The 20447-nt window shown below is 45.3% G+C and overlaps 1 protein-coding gene across 2 annotated transcripts; it reads left to right on the top strand.

Annotated features, from left to right (window-relative positions):
• Positions 1 to 220: 220 nt before the first annotated feature.
• Positions 221 to 20032, top strand: EIF4E2 (eukaryotic translation initiation factor 4E family member 2). Of its 2 annotated transcripts, XM_059822700.1 has the most exons (8): positions 221 to 268; positions 1081 to 1195; positions 2498 to 2632; positions 5095 to 5199; positions 8115 to 8267; positions 8356 to 8492; positions 16889 to 16967; positions 19549 to 19587. In XM_059822700.1, the coding sequence occupies exons 1-7, from the start codon at positions 249 to 251 to the stop codon at positions 16932 to 16934; spliced, it is 711 nt and encodes a 236-aa protein (XP_059678683.1). In that variant the 5' UTR covers positions 221 to 248; the 3' UTR covers positions 16935 to 16967; positions 19549 to 19587. The 2 variants fall into 2 exon arrangements, with proteins under 2 accessions (XP_059678683.1, XP_059678684.1); XM_059822701.1 differs by lacking the exon at positions 16889 to 16967 and having other exon boundaries at positions 19549 to 20032.
• Positions 20033 to 20447: the final 415 nt, after the last annotated feature.

Genomic DNA, 20447 nt, shown 5'->3' with positions numbered 1-20447 from the left:
CTTTGCCCTCCTGTCACACTCAAGATGGCGGCTGCCTCGCAGTGGGCGTCCCGCCAGAGTCCGCACTCAAGATGGCGTCGGGGAGTGTACTTTTTCCCGCTCCTTCCGTCGTGCGCCGTGCTTATGACGCCGGGGGGAAGCGCAGGGCGGCTATCGCCTCGCCGCCGGAAGCGGCGGAAGGCTTTGGAGATCGGACTCGGCGGAGCGGAAGTCGCTGAGGTGGACGGAGGTGGCGGCAGCGAGCGACGATGAACAACAAATTCGACGCGTGAGTCGGCAGCGCGGCCCTCCCCGGCCCTCCCACCGCTCCGGGAGGCTGCACGGTCCCGCTCCCTGCCGGGGGCTCCCCGCCGCCGCTGCCTTGGGCGCTCGTCGGGCGAGATGCGATGAGTCACGGGGCCGCGCACAGCCCTGTTCCTCCCCCCTGAGCCCGGCCCGGCCCTGCTTGGGTGCTGCTGCCTGGCTCTGAGGGGATGCGGGCCCGAGGGTTGGGGGTAGTGGTCCGGCGGCACCAGCCTCTGCTCGTGGCGGGGCATCCCTCACCGTGCACCACCGTGGGGCAGACCGCCTTTTGGCCCAGCTTCTCGCACATCTTTCCCGGCCCTTCGCCGGGAATGGGGCGGGCGGAGAGACGTATGGGGTGCAGGGCACCGGCGTGCTGTTTGCTCGCCTGAGGGGCTGCCTCTGCTGTGCTTAGAGGCGTGGGGAGCTGGGTGGGAGAGGGTCAGCAAAGTTACAGCAAAAAGGCTCCGTGTTCACCTCCTGAGTAGTTAGCAACCCTAAGAAGTAGCTGGGATTTTCTGTGGCAGAACAGTATCTAGTATGAACTGCTTGAGTTTGTTCTAAAAAAGCATTTTGTTGCACGCTTCTACTTAAAAGTATGTGCCTAAGATGCCTGTGATGGGCTCTGGGCATGCAAAGTAGTAGTAATTTTTACTGTGTGGGTTGTCAAGTGTAGATTTCCAAACACTGATCGCCCTTGTACCACAGTGGAGCTTAGAAGCAGAGACTACTGGGGCTTGGTATGAAAATTCTCAGCTGTGAGATGTAAGATTCACTTTCTTTGTTCTTCTTTATCAGATTGAAAGATGATGATAGTGGAGACCATGACCAGAATGAGGAAAATAACACACAGAAAGACAGTGAGAAGGAAAAGAATGATCGAGAGAAACCACAGAGTACTACCAAGAGGAAGGTACTGAGCTGACATCTGCATTCCATCGCCAGGGCATGATATGGGAGTAACCTCAGTTCAGGGATAAGGAAAATGTGTCTTGGTGGGCTGTAGTTGCTTAATGCGCTGTTACTGTTGTAATGAAGACAGAGGGGCTATGTTAGCATTTGGATAATTTGATGTAGGTTTTGGAGCTATATAATCTGAGAGGTGAATGCTCCCTTCACAAATGCAGCTAGTGCTCTGCCAGGCTTTTGAATAGAAATGAGAAATAAAGCTTTATTTTTAAAAAAAAAATTTTTTTGGAAGAGGATGTAGGGGAAGGACTGATTGACAGGGGACTAGTGGCTTGCATTTGGTTTACCAGGCTGTGTTTGTGCCACTGTTGAAATAACTCTTAAGACAGGGTGTCTGTGAGTGTCATGTAGCATAGTTAAGAAGGCATATGTCCACCCTGGTTTTTTCATCTTGTGCTTAGGAAAGTTGTTCTGTCTAAAGTAATGCAATCCTTATAAACTTACCATATACAAGAGGAGAGTAGAGATTTAAACCCTAGTTACTCCTGTAACAATATTAAGTGATACAAGATGAGGGCTTTTGGGGAGTTTTTTTTCTGTCAGTTTTGACTCTTGGGTAGTGAGTTCTTGTTAGCCTCTTTTATGCTCATTAGAAGTCTTTTTAATCAGAAATGGATGTTCTGGAAATTGAAAAATAATCACTGCCTACTGCTAGCCATGGGTTCTGCCACAGCTGACATAACAAGTTCTAAGACCAATCCTCCCAGAGTTAGGGTGTTGGTTGCTTAAGGGAGTTGGTGTCACCAAAGAGTTATAATTGCTTTTGAATCATGGTTTAGTATAAATGGTTTTTGTTCTTCCCAGAGGATGAGAGTGTCTTTTTTTTTTTTTTTTCCTCAATTTGAAAAAGTTAAAACTCTTGCATTGCGGTTTTTAGTTTGTTGTCTTTTTTCCTTTGAGATAGCAACAGTTAAGGACTAAAGGAAAATTTAGTAATAGTGCCTGTAATAGTTATGAGGGTTGCATTTTTTTGTGATGCTCTCCTGAAGCTTAAGTTGTTATTTCCTTAGCTATCCCTGCACTGCAGATTTCTGATATTCTTTGAGGTAGTGAGCTGCTGTTAGCCTAATAGTCCATTTCAGACAATTAACAGAGATAGTATTTTTCTGTAAAAATGAGGATCAGTTGTTTGTTTCATAGTCTGTGAGGGCAGGAACATGTGGACTTCTGATGCTGTGAATGTAATTTTTCCCATTTTCCCTTCAGAGGAGTGTGTAAGGGGTAAGCAAGCTTTTCTGTTCTGCAGGCTGTTGTCCCAGGGCCAGCTGAGCACCCCTTGCAGTATAATTACACCTTCTGGTACTCCAGACGAACACCCGGGAGACCTACCAGCTCGCAGAGTTATGAACAGAACATCAAACAAATTGGCACCTTTGCCTCTGTGAGTATATCCCTGTTGTCCTTGTCTCACTTGGGCATGGTGTGGTCATCGTGGCTGGCTTGCTCCCTGTGTGCTAGGTGTATGCACATGTAGGCTGTGCTCTTGTCAGGAGCAGAAAAGAGTGAGTGATTTGCCATGACTTACGTATGAGTTCTTGAATTACCTACAGCAAGTGACATGTCTTAAGCAGTTCTTTTCTGCCCTGTGCTAGACATGTGTGCCTGCAGTAATAGTGGTAGCTGGAATAATAATAGAAAATGAGAACAACTCCCATGTAGCTTAAATCTGCTAGCTGGAGCAGAACTTGACAGGTAAGCAAGAGAAGAAAGGAACAGCTTTTCTGGATGCAATGTAGGTGTGAAGCAAAGACTGTACAGTCCCCCACAGACACTCCCCCCCACCCGTATTTCCACCACAAAGACTGTGTTTGAAACAAGCATCTGGCGTGCTGTCTATACAAGCAGCTGGTGGCCCGTTGTCTGTTGCCTGTCTGGAAGCGATGACTGAGGTGCAGTGGGGTGTTGCAGTAAAGTTCATTAAAAGGCAAACTGCTCTCGCTTTCCCCTTCCAGTCTTTGTGGTTGTTTATTCCTGGAATAAATTGAGCGTATCCTGGAAACGTAGTGTTGTGTTGTTGCATGGTACTGGCAGTGTAAAACCATCATTAAGATCCCAAGATACATAAACAAAACATGTCTCCCTTGTAGAGGTACCACATACAATACCATTCTCAAGGCTGGGAATTCTGTTGGCTGCTTTCTTTTTTATTTTTAAATCTAGTATTTTGTCCAGGTTTTCCAGGGTCCCTTGCAAATGTTAATTTTGCCCACCAGTAAGTATCTTCTGTAAAGTGAGAATTTGTAACAACAACCCTTTGTCCCTTCTGGAGGCTGCAAAAATATGCTTGTCCGAGCAGCTGGGTTGTGTTATTTCATCCACACAGGATAAGAGTGGGAAGAATAGCTCTAAGCCTGTCGTGGGTAATTACTGCTCCTGTTCCCCTGTGTGAGCAAGCACTTTTAGTTCGGTGAATGAAAAAGGTGGCTGCTGCGTGATGACCTGGCAATAACTTTTCAGTCTGTTAAATCAGTGTAGACTTAACATTGATTTTTAGCTCCTTAGAGGAAAGACTTCACACACACTGTTGTCTGCTCTTTGCTGCAAAGACCTTGTGGTTGCTGTTATAGGTTGGAAGTGCTAGAGTTCAGTTAGGATGGAGAGAGACTGGCCAGCAGGTCTGATAATGTGTTTGGTTCCAAATTCTGTTTAAGGAGGAGGAAGAAACAAGCTTCAGAAAGAATTGTCTGAGCCTAAATCTGGGTTCAGATTTATTCTTTGCTTTTCAGTAGAAAGCTCTAAAAGCTTTTAAATGCTAACCACTAGAGGGCATATTCACTTGGTGTAAGAATTTAATTTCCACGCTGCATTTGGATGTGTCTGACAAAAATAGATTGCTTCTGACCCCACCTCAGTCTTGGTCCATAATTTTATTGGCTATAAAAGCAAATTCTTGCTTGGATGTCAGAGGTCAGATTGGAGCAGAATTCCAAGTGCTGACCAAGTCATTAAGGTCTCTGACAGAGTACTTGGGATGGTGTCTAACCCCTCCAGCTTCACTGCTGGTCTGCTTAATAGCTATTGTCTTACTGAGTAGAGACCTCTTAAAACGTAGTAATTAGTATAATCTCTTCCAGTTCCTTGTTTTGTTTGAAAGATCCAGCCTCTCTAAAATCCTTTCTCATCCAGAGAATCTCAAAGGATAAATATATAATTTTTAAGAATTAGAAAAGATAATTCCCTTGCCTTCTGGCCAGACTGTCTGAAGTAGATACAGGGGTGCCAGAATGGAAACTGGTCAAAGTGTACCATGGCAGATTGTAAAAGGAAATAAGAGGTATTTAAATAAAAGCTCTGAATGGTGCCTTAAGATCTTAAACCAGCACCAGAATGTGTCTTTTGTCTTAAAACCTGGATACAGTAAAATTAAATTAAAAAAGTCTCATTTGGAGGCTCTTGCAGTCTCCACGATTGCAGAGAGTAGTGGTTAATGCAGGGCTAATGTGTATAGTGTAGAGAGGCTTGGCTGTAGCTGATGCACTTGACACATATCCACTAATTGAAAGTTTGGGCAGTAGGATTTACAAGATACGTTTGGAACTGTTCTCCAGAGCAGCGGTTATCTTAGCATGGATTTTCTCAGACAAACACCAAGTGACTTTGGAGGTACCTGTTGAATATTTGAAGTGGTCATCTGGTAATGGAGCCAGTCAGAAACAGGCACCCAAGCTCTGATCCTGCTGCTGCCTTCTGGGTATCCTAATCAACATCCTTGTGATAAGAAAGTAGAACAGAAGAGGAAAAGGTGGCTCTGGCCAACTGGTATAGAAAGGGAAGCCTGTTTCTGTAGGAATCTTGGCTGTGAACAGTTGGAGCAGCCTCATTGTGTGGTTCGTGTCATTGCAGGTGGAGCAGTTTTGGCGGTTTTATAGTCACATGGTACGTCCTGGGGACCTGACAGGCCATAGTGACTTCCATCTTTTCAAAGAGGGGATCAAACCCATGTGGGAGGTGAGTTGGAGCTCTCATTTCTGTCTTGGTATTTTCCCAGAGTATTCTGGAGGGAACCTTCTACAGTGAAGGGACTCTTGTCATTAAATGGCACTCCAGGCTTCTCTTGGGTGCAGTCCTTCCTTCTGGGTTTCCTGTAAACTTGTCTTCAGAACTCTGTCCCGTGTAACCTAGCAGTCCTGTGACCTGCTGGCAGAGGAGAAGGAAGATGCAGAGAGTTGCTAGCTGCACACCCCCAAAGGTTGCAGAGCTGCCTTTGCCTGTGGGTCCAGAGGATCTCTGGGCAACGTTGCCTAGAGCCCAACAAAGGGGGGACCCCAACTAAGCTCTGTGCCTCCTAATTATAGACACTTGCCCCTTATTTTAGCTTTGTCCAGTGACAGCAGTGTGGGGCTTTCCTCTAGAAGGGCTGGACCTCTGTAAGTGGAATTCAACAAAGCTTATAAGAAACCAACTCTCCTTTTTCAGACAAGGAAGGAAGAGGTACGTACGGTTAAAAGCCTACAGCTGTACATAGAGCCAGAGATGGAAAGACGACTTAGGCCTTTATTTGCTTTTTTTGTTCCAGGGCACTTAGTTTGCTTCTGTTCATTCATATCCAAATCTGTTAAAAAAGAAAAAAAATAATCTTTGCCCAGCAAATCATTCTTCCAGTTCCTGGCCTGCTTCCAGCAATGACCATTTGCAATATGAGGATTTTATGTGTTCCTCTGAAGTACCTAATTACGCTGCTTGGTCCTGAGAAATTTATATGTGACCCTAGTTGGCAATTATTTTAAGCAAGGTGTTTTATAGCCAGTTACTGCAAATACAATTTATATAAAATGTTTAGCCCTCTTTGGACTCCTAGTGAGCTAGCTGCTCTGATAATGTGTCAACCAGAGAGTCCACAAGTTAATGATACCAGAATTCCTATAAAGCGTTTCCCTGTAGCCATTTTAAGATGGGGGTGGAGAGATTCTTTGGTTTTTTACTTCTGGCCCCACTTCCTTCTTGTATTTATAGAAGAGGACCTGAAATCTTGCTGCTGGCCTTCACTTTGCTGCTTGCTTTGTAGGGCTTTGTTTATGCTCCTTTCTCTTCCAAACTAATCCTTACTTACTGTCATTCTTGTGGGCACATGTATGTGTATATGTAGCTCTGATCTTTTTCAGGATCCATCTGTGCCTTTTCTGGGTAAAGTCAGAAGCCCTAAGCATAATGTTCCCTGGAGATTTACTGGGCTGCAGATTATTATTATCCTGGTAAAGGGAAATCAAATGCTTGACTGAACTGAAGCTTGTTTAACCTGAAAGAAAACTAACAATAACCATAAAACACACAATACAGCATCTGCCTCCCAATCACTGTTCTCTTTCTAGCCTTGAACCTGCTTAAACCGCCTTTGAGATACTTTGAGCAATACCATTTTCTCTTCTGACCCCCATTAGTCATTGTGGAAAGTTTGAAGAGTTAAACTCAACTCCCCGCTTAAAGGCTGAAGCCTAGATGGCTTAATTCTTAAGAGCGTGATGTTCACAACTTGGAAAACAAGGACGCTTAATCAGAAGGTAGTTTCCATCTCATGGGAGTATGCCACATTCCTAGAACTTGTGTTGGTTTGGGTTCTTCACCTTGTGTGTGGCTTCTGTCCTGCTTTGAGGTTTGTCCAGAGCTGGTGCCTTGCCCTTTCAGTACAGGCTTTAGCACATACCTGAAAACTGGGACTCTCTTGAATGCTGCTGTTATGCTGGCACTTCCATGTTTGCTCAGGATTGCTTTGTTAGCACTTGCTGTCTTTGAGAGAACACAAAAGTTTAATCTGAGCCCTAAGGAAGCTTTAAAGCTAAAATAAAGTTAACTTTGTTTCATTAAGAAGGGTTGCACTGCCTTGCCTAGCATCTTTAAGGTGTGTCCCAGCTTGGCAGAGGGGATTACTGGTGATTTGGCTAGGAATGTCCTGTGTTGTGCAGTCCCATCCTTTGTTCCTCCCTGTTTCTGTCTTAGACCTGTATTCCATTTCCCTTCCTAACTGCCACCTCTTTGACTTGTTCCTACCTCTCTCTTTTTGGCTTTGGATGGAATTGGTTCCCCTTTCATCTTGTAAGATTTCCCAGCTACAGTGTTGTACAAGAGAGTGCCACAGTGTTCTGTAGAGGAGGAGCTGCTGTTTGACATAGGAGCACATTCTGTGAAGCAGGGGAGTCTGTAGCAGTTTTCAGCTCTTTTTCAAGTGCAGCATACAGAGTCACAATATTGAGGTGACAGACTGGGTGCTTAGCATAAATTTTTTCTTTACTTTCTCCCCTCATTTTTGGTTATTTCCCTGGGTCACCACAGACTGGAACAAAATCCAGCTGTATGATGTGTGATAATGTCAGTGGTTCCCAGAGAAAGGACTGGTCCTTTCTGTGTTAACGCAACTTGTGAGCCCATTCCTGGAAATGTCGAAGGGAAGTGTTTTTCAACTTTTTTGCTTGTGTTTAAATACCACTTTGCAAACTCTTTCCCTTTCTTCCGTGTTCTGTGATGAGCGATTTTTCCTGTTTTACGAGCAGAAGTACATATACAGGGGATTAGACAAAGGGGGAATCAGTCTTGGGTTTAGAAATAGTTTTAGGGTCCTTGCTTCTGGTTCTGTGTGCAGATTGGTAGTCTTTCCTAGATCAAAACACTAGAGCTCAAGTCTTCAGTGCATAGAGCTTTGTCTGGAATGCTGAGAGTCATTGTTTCAAATAGTTTGTATTCAAAGTAAGTAGTATACCTCTGTCTCTGCTTGTATGGGGAAGAAGCAAAATGCTTTTGCTTTAAAATACCTCCATTCTGTCCCTTGCCCCACCCAATCAATATCTGCTCCTGTCTGCGGCTCTACTATCTTGTGGGAAGCAGAAAAATAGCTAGAAGAAAACAAATCGATTTCTTGCCCCTCTTCCTAGGATGATGCCAACAAAAATGGTGGTAAATGGATTATCCGTCTGCGAAAAGGCTTAGCGTCACGATGCTGGGAGAATCTCATTCTGGCGATGTTGGGAGAACAGTTTATGGTGGGGGAAGAAATCTGTGGGGCAGTCGTCTCTGTCCGATTCCAGGTAAGTGCTTCTGAGGACTGGTGTGTACTTCCATTTGGCAGGGCTACAAAAAGTACCATCTGCTTACCCCTCACATGCTATTCTGTAGGAGGATATTATCTCAATATGGAACAAGACAGCCAGCGACCAGGCCACAACAGCCCGGATACGCGATACGTTGCGAAGAGTGCTCAACCTACCTCCCAACACCATCATGGAATATAAAACACACACCGATAGCATCAAGTACGTGTGGTGGCAGGGGGAGGGCCTGCTGCTGGTTGCATGCGTGCTTGAGCAATTTAATGCAGATCGCACGAATTAAGAGAAATGTTCACGTGTGTCGGGGCTGTTCACTGCGAACAGTAATACAAACAGCAGCAGTTGTTGCCAGTGCGCTTTGAAATCCAAATATCTGTGTCATTATCGTGCTGTTGTTAGGGACATTTGGCTCTAATAGTATAACCTTAGTTTTTTGAAGTGTATAGTCCAGGGCTTTGTTAGCAATCCACCCAGCCTGTCACTTGGGAGATAGGCAGCCCAGTGTGGGACTGTGGCTTGATGTATTCAAAGACAAGATTGCAGTGGGGGGGACGAGATCATTTGAATAAATAGAGATTCTGGGGAATAAAGTGCGGAAGCTAACGGGGATTTATAGTGCCATTAGACTTATAAATGGTCTTGGGAAAGTGCTGTGTGAATTTACAGTGCTGTACAAATGATTTCTAATCATAATAAACGTCGTATATTAGGTCTTCCAGGCCCTGGTGACAGAGGCTCTTTAACAAGACTAGAAGATCAGGCTACACAGAGAGGACAGCTGTATTTTTAAATAAACCTATTATAGCTTACCATACCAGGCCATTCAGGGTGACTTTTATTTCCCACAAAGTGACAAAGAATTGTATATATAGGTATTAGTTAGAGGTGAATAATGTAATTTTTTTCTTTTTTTTCCTTTTTTTTTCCTCAAGTGTATTATAAACCAATACACCGATTAGGTCATATTGATTAAATTAACACTTGAAAAGGTGTACCCAGAAAAAGAAGTGAAACAAATTAATATGACATTGATAGAGCAGTAAGCTTTCTAATCTAGCCCGGAATCAGGGTGCGAGTACCTTTCATTACTTCTTTTCATTATGCTAGCTTGTCCTTTCCACATAATCACCTTGTCATCAGTGTGCTGTCAAACAGTTTGGTGAGATCAGTCCTGTTTTTAGCAGAGAGCTAGCTTCCCGTTTTGGCTGATTTTGAGTGTGGGTCACTAGCAATAATACAGAGGTCTCGTTTAAACTGCCTGTAGGCATCTAATGTTCCATGTGGCCCTCCCTCCTGTGTGTGTGGGAAAAAGAAGGGAAGGAGAAATTATTATGATTAAACTGAATCTTTTCCAGGCAGCTTTGGTTTCTGAAAGTTCCCACTTCTGTTTTTGGAATCTCATATTCATGGTTTTGCCATTAACATTTCTCACGCACTTTTTGCCAGGAGAGGGCACTATCGAATCTTTGTCTGTGTTACGAGATAGCAAAGTGCTCCTGTGGACACATAAAAAGATATTTTACTCCGGTTCAGCAGTAGCAGACTGCAGACTGTGGTGATGCGGCTTTGTGGTGAAAGGAGGGAGGTGTTTTATTTCTTTCAGTCTCTGTAGGGAAAGCTCTGTCCTGAGCCAGCTGTCCAAAGCTGTGGTGGTGGTTCATGTAGCAAGTTCAGAATGGAAATGATGGGACCTTTCCCTTATAAGCTGTCGGGGCCAGCACTTCCTACAACAGAGAATGCTGCTATAGCAATGTTTGTAACTGTTCTTGCTCTGGCAGGTGGCAGTCCTTGAGTGATGATGCATTCAATATCAGGGTCTTATTTCTCTACAACAGTGTAACGTGCCACGCTTGCTGCCCTCTCTGCCTGCGTAGCATCAAAGTTTCATTTTGTGCTGCTGATGTATGGTGCAAAATGAGCTTGCCCAAGAATAACAGGTGTTTGAGGAATCAAGTTTAGTAGCTCATATTACAGCTGGGAGCAATTCTTAAATAGGGGCAGACTGGCTTGCCTCTCGCTTATTCTTCTGTGGGTAGGGGGGGGAGTCAGGAGTTAATTTGATGGTGTCCTAGTGAGGTAGATCTAAGCAATTAACCTTCTGCCATGTAGGAGATCATGAGAGCTCTTTTTTTCCATTGCCTTGCTTGAGCTGCAGCAGTTTGATTGCAGTGCTGTCCAACATCTCCTTCTAATGGCATTGGTGTAAATTCAGAGCAGAATTGCTTGTCAGTGGAGTTCCTGTGTAGTGATGCATGGACCGACTTCTTATGCCTTTCTTGCCTGGTACCAGCAGGCAGCAAGCGGCAGCAGCTGCAGAAAGGTGACAGTGCCTGCTTTGTTGACAGAGAAGAGCAGGACAGCACCAGCTTTCAGTCTGACTCTGCTTGGCTATGCTTCATATCATTAAGGTTCTCTCACTAATGAAGAATCTCTTGTGTAACTAGTTCTATCCTCCATAAAGTCTGGCTCCTTTTCCTCACCCATCTATCAAGCCCTGTTGAAATACTGTCCATCATGAATAAACTCCACTTATGCTGCGCATGTACCATGTGATTTATGACTCGGGAGGGCTTTCTAGCCAGCACTCTATATTCACACTCTGGCTGTGTTTTATGAAAGGCTCTAATGGAAGAGCCGTGCTGCAGGCTTTGTCAAGGCTGCCTTTCTAGGGGGGCTCATGGCATTTTTCATTTGTATGGGCTGCATCTCTCCACTAGAGCTCTGCTCATGTGCAGGGTTTGATTGGCATTGATTGTGCTTCGGGGAAGCGAGCATGCTTAGCAAGAAAAGAACAGGCGTTTCTCAAAACCTTGACTTTTAGGTAGTGAATTGACCTGGATTAGCTTTTGACACACTGTAAATGAATGCTTCTGTAGAAATTGCTAGTATGCCCCTCACTGTGGAACCTGAGCCCTGTGTTTCAGGTTTTATATATTTCTTTTGTGATGATGCATTTCATATTAACTCATTTTTAGACACCATTTTTCATGAGTTGTCTGTGAGGCTGCAGCCCCCTTTGTTTCAGAAAGCGGCGGTGCTGCCAAGCTGCGTTTGAAAAGTATCTGTTGCTTCACAGCTATTGCAAGGAGCTATTCTGCATTCTGTCCTTTCTGCTCTCAGTGGTGGGGCTTGTGCATTTAGCTAGATAAGCAGATCTTTCATTGCAATTTTCCTGTGTTTGTCCTTTCTCTTGCTTGTGATATTGACAAGCTGCCTAAATCCCAGTGAGTGGAAGGGTCAGCCTAGTCTGTATTAATTTCCAATCTTGCTAGAAGAGCTAGAGCAATCTCTTGGACTCTACTTAATTCCAGGGGATTTATAGTACCTTAGACGTTACAGTGCTGAGCACCTGAAAAGAACATATGTGACATTTTGTGGGCTACCTTGTTTCAGTAGCTGGAGAGAAATCACTTCTCTTTGTTTCCTCAGAGGTAGACTGAGAGAGGTGCACTCAGATGTAGTGAACCACTGAATAGGTTCTGCTCATCAACATTGTTAACCTTGGAGGTGACATGGTCCAGCAGTGACAGTGGGTTAGGAACAGTGGCACTCCCTGTGGTTTGGAATTAAGAAAAAAAAGAATGACCTCTGACTTCTGCTGCCTTAGGAGGTGCGCTGTGCTTTTTTTGAAAGCATAATGTTGCTGGCCACAGCCTGGTCATGTCTCAATGAAGCCACTGAAAATATTCAGGTATCTGTAGTGAGCGAACTGCAGTTGGGAGAGGGGTGGAGGGGAAGTGATCACTGTAAAGTTTGATTTTTTTGAGCATTGCAGCATGAAGTGCTTGGCTGTCTTGCATACACCTTTGCCCTGCCTGGCGTTATCAGCCTTTCTTTTCCACACTCATAACTGTGTGGTCAGTGATCATCTCCTGTCTTGAGAGCTCCCGCCTGCAGTACCATCCAGGAATCCCAGGCAAATTCAACAACATTGATTCATATGCCAGGAGAGACCAGACCTATGGCCATACAGCAGGCTGCCACTGAGCAGGCTGGTCTGGAAATGTTTTGGTTGCTGTGTGACTTTATGTATCGTCCTGTCAGCTCTAAAGCAAGGCTGCTTTTTCTGAAAACAAAGCTTCAGTTATTTGTAAGTGCCTGCTGCAGTGAGAGCTGAGCAGGGTATAAAACTATCCTTTCCTTTCAAAGTCACCACTGATAACTAATGGGACAGCTCAAGTAAATGAGAAAAATAGTTGATCTTAATAGGGCTGACACTGGGTTTATTTCACTGCAGGCAGTTGGAGGAAACGGCCTCAGACTATGTTTTAGCTAGGAAACAAGCAGATACCCTATGGAAGGAATAAAGGTATGCACTGTAAGAAGACTGCAGGGGCAAGGTTCTCGGGACAAAAAAGTGAGGAATGACAAAAAAAGTGAGGAATGAGGATGAGAAATCCCCATGGAAGTGGCAGATGTTGGGCAAGAAGATCAGTGTTTGTGACACAGTAAGCTGTTGGTGGGGTACTTGTGAGAAGTCTCCCTTGTTGTTACATCAGAGCTAATTCTGTAACTCTTGTTACGTTTTTATAGCGCTGGTTTCCATTTGCTTGCTAATTTCCAAGACCTTAGGAGAACTCTTCAGTGGTGCTGTCCTAGTTGTGTCATCTTTGACTGTATCTTAAATGGTGTGGGCAGAGTTAACCTTGTCTAAAGTTAGGTGGTTTGCAAATGGGACACATACACACTGTCTGAAGCCTGTCAGTGGAAGGCAGGTTGCCTTGGGTCTTGCCAGCTCTAGAGACCTGCATTGTTTCACCCTCATTCCTTCAAGTCTGAGAACAGGAATAAAAGCTAGAGGAGAGCGGTGGGGTTCTAGATCTGATAGCTATCCTCTTCTGCAGAGTCTCTGCAATACTGGCTTAATTCATTTATCACTCCATTCTACAACTCCAGTAATATTTCCAGGTGCTGCAAGGCTAAGAGCGCTTCTGTAGACCTGGACTTTGAAATTACGGATTCCTTGATTTGTTCTCTATCAGTATGCTTTATTCAGGAGTGTCTGTGACTTTGTAAAAGGCTTCCTTATCTTGGTGTCCTGTCTCTTACCAGAGAAGTGACTACAACCTGTTTGTTTCATGTTTCTTTCCAAGGAGGTCAGTTCAAATGTATTCATTTCAAAGTCATGATGGTTTCCCTATTTGCCTTTGCTACAGATACTGCCAGATATGTGAAAGAATTATTTCAGGCTAGAAGAATATCCTAGATTTTTTAAAGCTCTTAGTTTTCAGGCCTGTCACAAAGTTCTTGACTGGCTTTGAACAAATCCCAAACACTCTGATAGAACATGGGGAGCACCTGGGAAGAGGCTGTGCTGCTCTGGACACCATACCTGCAGAGTGTAGTGAGTGGTCTGTGTGCTGGGAGGTTGCATGCAGGCTGGTGGAAGGGACAGATCTTGGTGATTGTTGTGCGGGTAGCATGCACTGTGAGCTCTCTGTCTCCTTTTTTAGCTGGGGAAGGAGATGGTAAGGAGGCAGGGCTGCACAGGGAAATACTGAAGGGGAACTGCTAGGACTTAAAGATTGAGAGTGGTTGGAGAAAACAACTAATGCTGCTTGCACAAGGGTGACTTGGAAAGTCCCTTGAAGCAGCTGTGGCTACTCTTCCTCTTTTTGCTGGAGTCTCCCATAGTGGCTCCTTTTTGCATTTTTTTCCCCAACTTGATGGGGATAAAGGGAGCCCTGCCTGGGTCCTGACCCTAGGCAGTGGGGGAGAAGGTGGGAAATTTCAACAGTTGTGGGTCAGGAATGAGTCTGGAAGAACATCTCTGTCTGGCTTTATTTAGCCTGCTAATGTTTCCATTTCCCATCTGTTCAATGGGAATAACCTAAGTGTTGGGGATCAATTCACTGAGTATCTGATTGCTGCGCAGACAGTATAGCAATAAGGTACTAAAAATGTCTATACATAAAAATAACCTCTTAGACTCTCTGGCACTGTGCCTTTGGCACGTCACAGGTCGTAAAGATTCTGCCAGATGAAATTAACTGGCAGCCTTGTTCGGTACGAAATGGAGAGCAGTTTGCTCCGCTAGCATAGTTTAGGTACATTAGGGCAGACACATCCTGGTGGATTTTTTCAGTCAAGTCAGCAGATAGTTGGAGTAATTAGTACTATAATATGTATGAGGGTCTTGGCTTAAAAATTCTTGTCTGGAAGGGCTTTTTCACTATGTCTGTGAGAAGGACTTGGCAGCTGAAGGACTATGTGCATGATGTTATTGGGATGTTGGAACAGGGAACTCCTTGGTTTGAAAGGGGTAATAAATTATACATTATGTTGACAAATAATCTGCCCTTCTGTCCCTTCTGCAGAGAACAGAAGTTATGAGTTTGGGGAGAACTGTGGGAGAGGAAAGAGAGAAGATGTGATTATGGGTGATGGAAATGGGGTAGAAATACAGGCATGGGAAGCTGGAAGAAAGACATGAAGGCAGAGACTTTTTGACAAGGCTGGAGGTGTGCATAGCTTTCCAACCTGTATTCAGCAGCTAAGAGGGCTTCAGCTCCAGAGTTTCTCTTCCCCCTAACTTTCTTCTGGAGGGGAGGCAGTTGTACCCACAGTGTCTAGTACCATGTGCTGACTGGGTGACATGGGCAGTTTTTCTTCCTCTGGAAGATTTCTTGGCCTTGTGGCCTTGAAGGGTGCTGTGTCTGGGGGGGGCTTGGGGGAAAAGTTCCCATTTAGGGGCTTCTGTGCTGCTGCCTTGCTTAGAATGAGCCGCTTGTGGGTTTCTGTCCTCCAAGCAGCATATTGCTGTAAGTCAAGCTGAATTGCAGGTCTGACCTGGTGTACTAATGCACCACAGGTGTGTTCTGTGTGCTGTCCTGTTGCATCTACCGCACCCTTTGCTGTCTTTCTCCCTCACATTTCCTTTGGCTTCAAGGGCTCATGTCTGAGGGTCAGCTAGAGATACCATGTAGCTTTGGGACTCCCATGGATGACTGTTACTCATCCATCCTAGTCAAGACCAGGAGGATTTTGAGCTACCATGGATGGAGAGAGACTGAGGAGAAAACCTAGCCAGCCATAGATAAGGACTCTCCTAGACCAGCTGATCACCTTGGTAGCTCACAGGAGCCTGTGCCTTGGGGGGCTGTGGAGATTTAGTTGCTTCTTGGAAGTTTTGTCAAAGCAGCTTTGAACTGGGAAGAACTGGGGTGTTTTGTCACTGACCAGACTTGTACTGGTGGTGCTGAAGTGAGTGATCTTTAGGATTTCACCTTCAGCACTTTCAAAAGAGAGATTTGCTGTCCTGTAGTCTGGGAAGGTAATGTCACAAATTCCAAGCTGTACACCACAGTGACAAGCTTCTTGCTTGTGCCGCCTTTGTTGGGTTCCCAGCAAGACTGCCTGTATGTGGTCCACAGTCTTGCAGAGTGCACGTGACAGGCACTCTGCCAGTATACTCTGTGTTTATTTGGGCTATGACTTTGCTGGGAAAGAGCGTATGACACCTGAGCTGCTTTTGCAAATGCTGATTGGGAGCTTGACTCTGTGAGGCTCAGGTAAGAGCCAGGCTGGTGGTCTGTTTTTGGCACAGATGCTGACTAATACAGGATTTCCATTTCTGGACTCTCCTGTTGTGTTGCATTGGCCTGATGAGGCAATGCAGAAAACAAGATGTGAGGTAGCTGCTAAGTACCAGCAACAAAATCTGCAGGGTTGTCTGGGTTTACGACTCACCTGGGTTCCCTTTAAGGTCCTTCCAGCTCCATGGGACTCTCTGGATTCAGTAAATGGCTTGGCATGTGCTGTAGGCACCAGCACCGTTTTGCTGGGCATGGAGAACTATGAGGTTCTTTGATGTCTCTGATCCCAGAAGATAATAGTCATGCTCACATTAACCTCGGCATCTTTTCCCTGAGAGGGCTCTCAGTATGCTGCCTTCGTAAAACAGACAGCAATTTTTCAGTCTGCTAGTTTCGCCCGTCAGTAACATTCTCCACCAGGGAATGCAGCGTTAGGCCTGTCCCTCTAACTTATCTGAAAACATTTTTATTTCAAATAGCTATAATGTTTTTACTGGGTTGTCATTAACAATGCAGGTTTACAACAGGAAATGAGACTATCTAATAACAATTGGATTCTGCTGCCTGATCAAAGAATTTCTTAATAACTAGGCTGCGTGGCATTAAAAGAAGCCCCTTTTGGGGGGTTTACTACATACGCAAGTATGTGGTGGAGCATGAGGCCACTAACCGGCTGAGTTTAACCATCCAAGGAACGTGATAATCCTCCAGAAAGACGTAACATCGGCTATTTTATTAGCAATAGAAAATGGATATTCCATTTGTGACTGGGAAGGTCATACCTGTCTCTGGGTATTAATGTGGCTATATCACCAGCAGCCAGTGGGAACGCTTCATGTCTGTGCAGAACGTTAAAGCTGCCTCATGCTGTCAGATGTTTGGCTGGGTTTTAAGGACGCTTCTATCCACTAGGGCTATCAGAGAATATTGCCTTGCTCTCTGAAGACAAGTGCCTTTCAAACGCCATTGAATGTTTCTGCTCTCGTTAAAAGTTAAGAAGCCTTTGATCTGAAGTGCTGTTTTTTTGTTTTTTGTTTCATTTTTTTTTTCCCTCTGGCTTGCCAGGGCCTGGGAGGAGTTTCATGGCCTGGTGAACAGCAGTGGCCGCTGATCGAGCGCTCCCCCTCCCTCTGTCACACCCAGGGTAGGGCCTCATCTTTCTTCCTATGTGACTTCATGGCATACCTCTCAGCTTCCAACCCTCTTCCCGTGGGCTGGCATGTTCTCTTGCCTTATGGGCCTGGTGGTGGGCCCGTTCTGCTACTGGCTCTTTCCCAATGGACAAACTGATTTTTTTTAAATTTTTTTTTTTTTACCAAAGACACCAACATTCACCGTGGTCTCTATTCACTCAGCATTTTCTGTTGTGATGCTGTGTGCTATTTTGCTAATGTGTCCTTCCTCTGTGCAAGGCATTTCTATCCCAGACCTGGTCCTAGGAGGCTGAGAGGTATGTCTTCAGCTTGGGTCTGTTGCCTAGGGTTGACTGTAAGCAGATATGGAGTGGTAAATGAATGCTAAGCACATCCATGTGATGGACACTGAGAGAGGCGCCTGGAGCCTGGCATACGTGCCTTTGCTCTTGACAGTGGGCTGGAGCAGAATAAATTCAGTCTGTCAATAAAAGCTCATCCAGGAAGGGCACACAGTAGCTACTGTATTTAGAAATAATAATGCTGTGGCTAATGAGATGAAACCACATGCTGCTTCTGGTAGTGGCAACTGACCATGTGCAGAGAAAAGAGCCAAGGTGAGCTCAGGGCTGTTGTGAGCCTCACAGCTCAGATTGTTTTTCTCCTCCAGTGCCCACTTCCCTGATGGCAAGCCCTTTCCTTAAAAAGGGCTAGCAGGAGGCCTAGAGATGAGAGTTGCGTTTGGTTGTAGCCAAGTGGGATTGCTGCATTGCCGAGTACCTGAGTAGAAGAACCCGCTGGAAGGAAGTGTCACGTTGCCCAGTTCCCACCCCATGGTGGTATGTAGCTGCTCCAACACAGCTGAGCTCTGAGGAGTCACTGGGGATCCCAAAACCTCCCCCCACAGCTTTGGGCAAGTAGTGTTCTCATAGCTTGCTCTGAAGCCATGGATGAAAATAGTATCTATCTTTCCCCACAGATTTGGCTTTTTGTGAAGATCAATTGTTACAAAATGTTACACAGGCACCTAGTAGCGTTGTTACTGTTAGATGACATTCAAGTGATCCTCCAGAAGAGGAAACCAGTTCACTTCATGAAATACCAGTCTCAGAAGGCAGTAAATGTGCCAAGTGTATAGGAAAACAGTGACAGAGTTCGATTTAGCTCTCAGCTGTATTGGGTTACCTATGCTGAGCAGGGAGAGTAGTGATGAGCAGAGGGCCTGGGGCACCCCAATAAAGGCAAAAGGAGGGGAAATATAGAAACCTGTCTGAGAAAGAGCTAACCAAAGTGTGCTGTCCTCCTGAGGCAGATGGCACGGGTGAAAGTACAGTATGGGATGGAAAGCCAAACCATTGTTGGAAATTAACCAGAGTGCAGTTAATGAATCCTGAATCATGTTCCCAAATGGCAGCAGAGCCTGCTTTGCTGGCAAGTGCAAAGGTGAACCCCAGTTTTCTGCAGATGGCCTCCAGCATGGTTTTTGCTGTCATGTCATAACAGAGTAACTTGTTTAACTTTTAAAGAGTGTTTTTCACTTCCTTCTCCCCCAGCTCTCCAGCCCGCCTCCTGGAGGTGTTCCAGCATGCACTGTGCTGTGATGTTACAGCTACCGTGCAGCTCTTAGCAGCACACAATGCTAGCTCCAGGGTTTAAGCAGGATTTTACAGTCCTGCAGAGCACCTTGCTTCTGAAGCTGCTGCCTTCTGCTCTTCAACACAGCTCTGCCGATTTGGTGTGAGATGTGCTGGGGCATCTGCCCTGTCCCTGTTACGGGAAGAGCTGCAAACCTATCCTCTCAAAATAATTGTAATCTCATTTATTTCCATTTGAGTTTAAAAAAACGCACCACCTTTCTATTGATGTGTAAATATGCTTTGCCTATTGCTGCTGCTCACAGGCTAGCAGTAAGCGTTAACATGGGTTTCTGTAACCTGCCCTGTCTTCAATTGCTGACATGTGCTGCAAGACTATACAAATGAAGGTTGTGGACCAGCAGTCCTTTCTTTGTCAGTAGCCCCTGCAACTCACGTGGTTGTACTCACATGAGTAGAAGCTGCTGAAGAAACTTTTCTATTTAAACTTGAGGGAAAGGTCCTTTTCAGATTTCAGATTTAAGGTAGGAGAGACCAGAGAGCTAAACTTGTTGACAGCATGACAAAAGGAGCCTAAATACGAAGGACAGAGGCAGGAGAAGATTGGACTGATGGTATATTTGTGCTCCAAGCAGAATCCCTGAGGACAAATGTTTGGAAGGAAAGAAATCTTGCAAGTTGTTTAAACACCAGAATCTATCAGGGAGGTTTCCAGAGTCTATCATACACTTTGCCCACAGGACATGACACTTTTTTTTTCTTCCCAATGAATGGGGATGAACCAGGATCTCCCTGTGTTCCAAGTGTTCTGGAGCAGCAGGTTGACTTATGTGAAAAATCTCTAGTTAGAAAGCAGATCTGCTTAGGAGGTTTAATGAGCATTGATTTGAGTGACATACTGGGATGGCAACACTGGTAGCCATGGTGGGTGGAATGGGGGGTGCTGTGATCTCAAGGAATGCACACCTTTAACCTCTTTTTTACCTCTGTTTTCCAGGGATAATTCAAGCTTTCGAAACACAAAAATCACATTGTGAGAACAAGAGTTGGCACTAAATTCCTCTCTCCGTGTTGAAAGCACTGAGAGGTCTCCACCAGTGCCCTCCGACCTCTGAAGGGACTCATGGGCCACTCTCTCGCACTCCTCCTTGGAGAAAGGATCCATCTGAAGCCCTCCAGCAGCGGTGACAATAGAGGCTGATTTTGTCATACACAAACTTTTTTTAGCAGTGGGGCGGGAGGCCAACCTTTCAATTAGCAGCGTGCCCTTGGGGCCACATCTTGCAGCACTTTCTTCTCTTTCTCTACATGGCATGCAGGATCTCTGGGATTCTGCCTCAACGTCAGAGCCTTTTGCTGAGGGATACCAGTATTATAAATCTCTCTGCAGCTGGGAGGAGCTTCCCAGTTGAGAGTCAGCCCTATGGTTTTCAAATGCCCCCTTTCAGCTCTGCCAATAAATTATTGGGTCTCTTTGTTTCTTTCTGTCTCTCTTTTTTTGGCTCTGTCTAAAAATTGGTGGGGTGGTATTTCTTTAGGCTGTGGTAAGGCCCTAGGCCTGCTTCTGCCAGCTCCGTAAAACATCTTCCCCTGAGGTGCCCACCTACATGAAGCAGCAAAGCACCCCAAGTGCCAGTGGTGGTCAAACTTCACCTTGTTTGTGGAGTTACATGGGCAGAGGAGTTAGAGATCTAACATCTTGCTTAAAAAATGAGATGCTTCCTCTGTCTTTGCCCCTTCTTCGTAATCCCTGGTTAGCAGTGCCTTGCATCCAGCCCTATTTGTTGGGAAGAGGGATGCAAGCTTCCCTTAAACTAGGACAAAGAGGTGTTTTGGTGTCACTTAGTTGCCTTGACTCTCTCTGTCTCCGTGGAGAACCAGCAGTGCTGCCCTGTG

The sequence above is a fragment of the Gavia stellata genome, chromosome 11, assembly GCF_030936135.1.
Source record: "Gavia stellata isolate bGavSte3 chromosome 11, bGavSte3.hap2, whole genome shotgun sequence".
NCBI classification, from domain to species: domain Eukaryota; kingdom Metazoa; phylum Chordata; class Aves; order Gaviiformes; family Gaviidae; genus Gavia; species Gavia stellata.
This window is presented reverse-complemented; position numbering and strand designations above follow the sequence as displayed.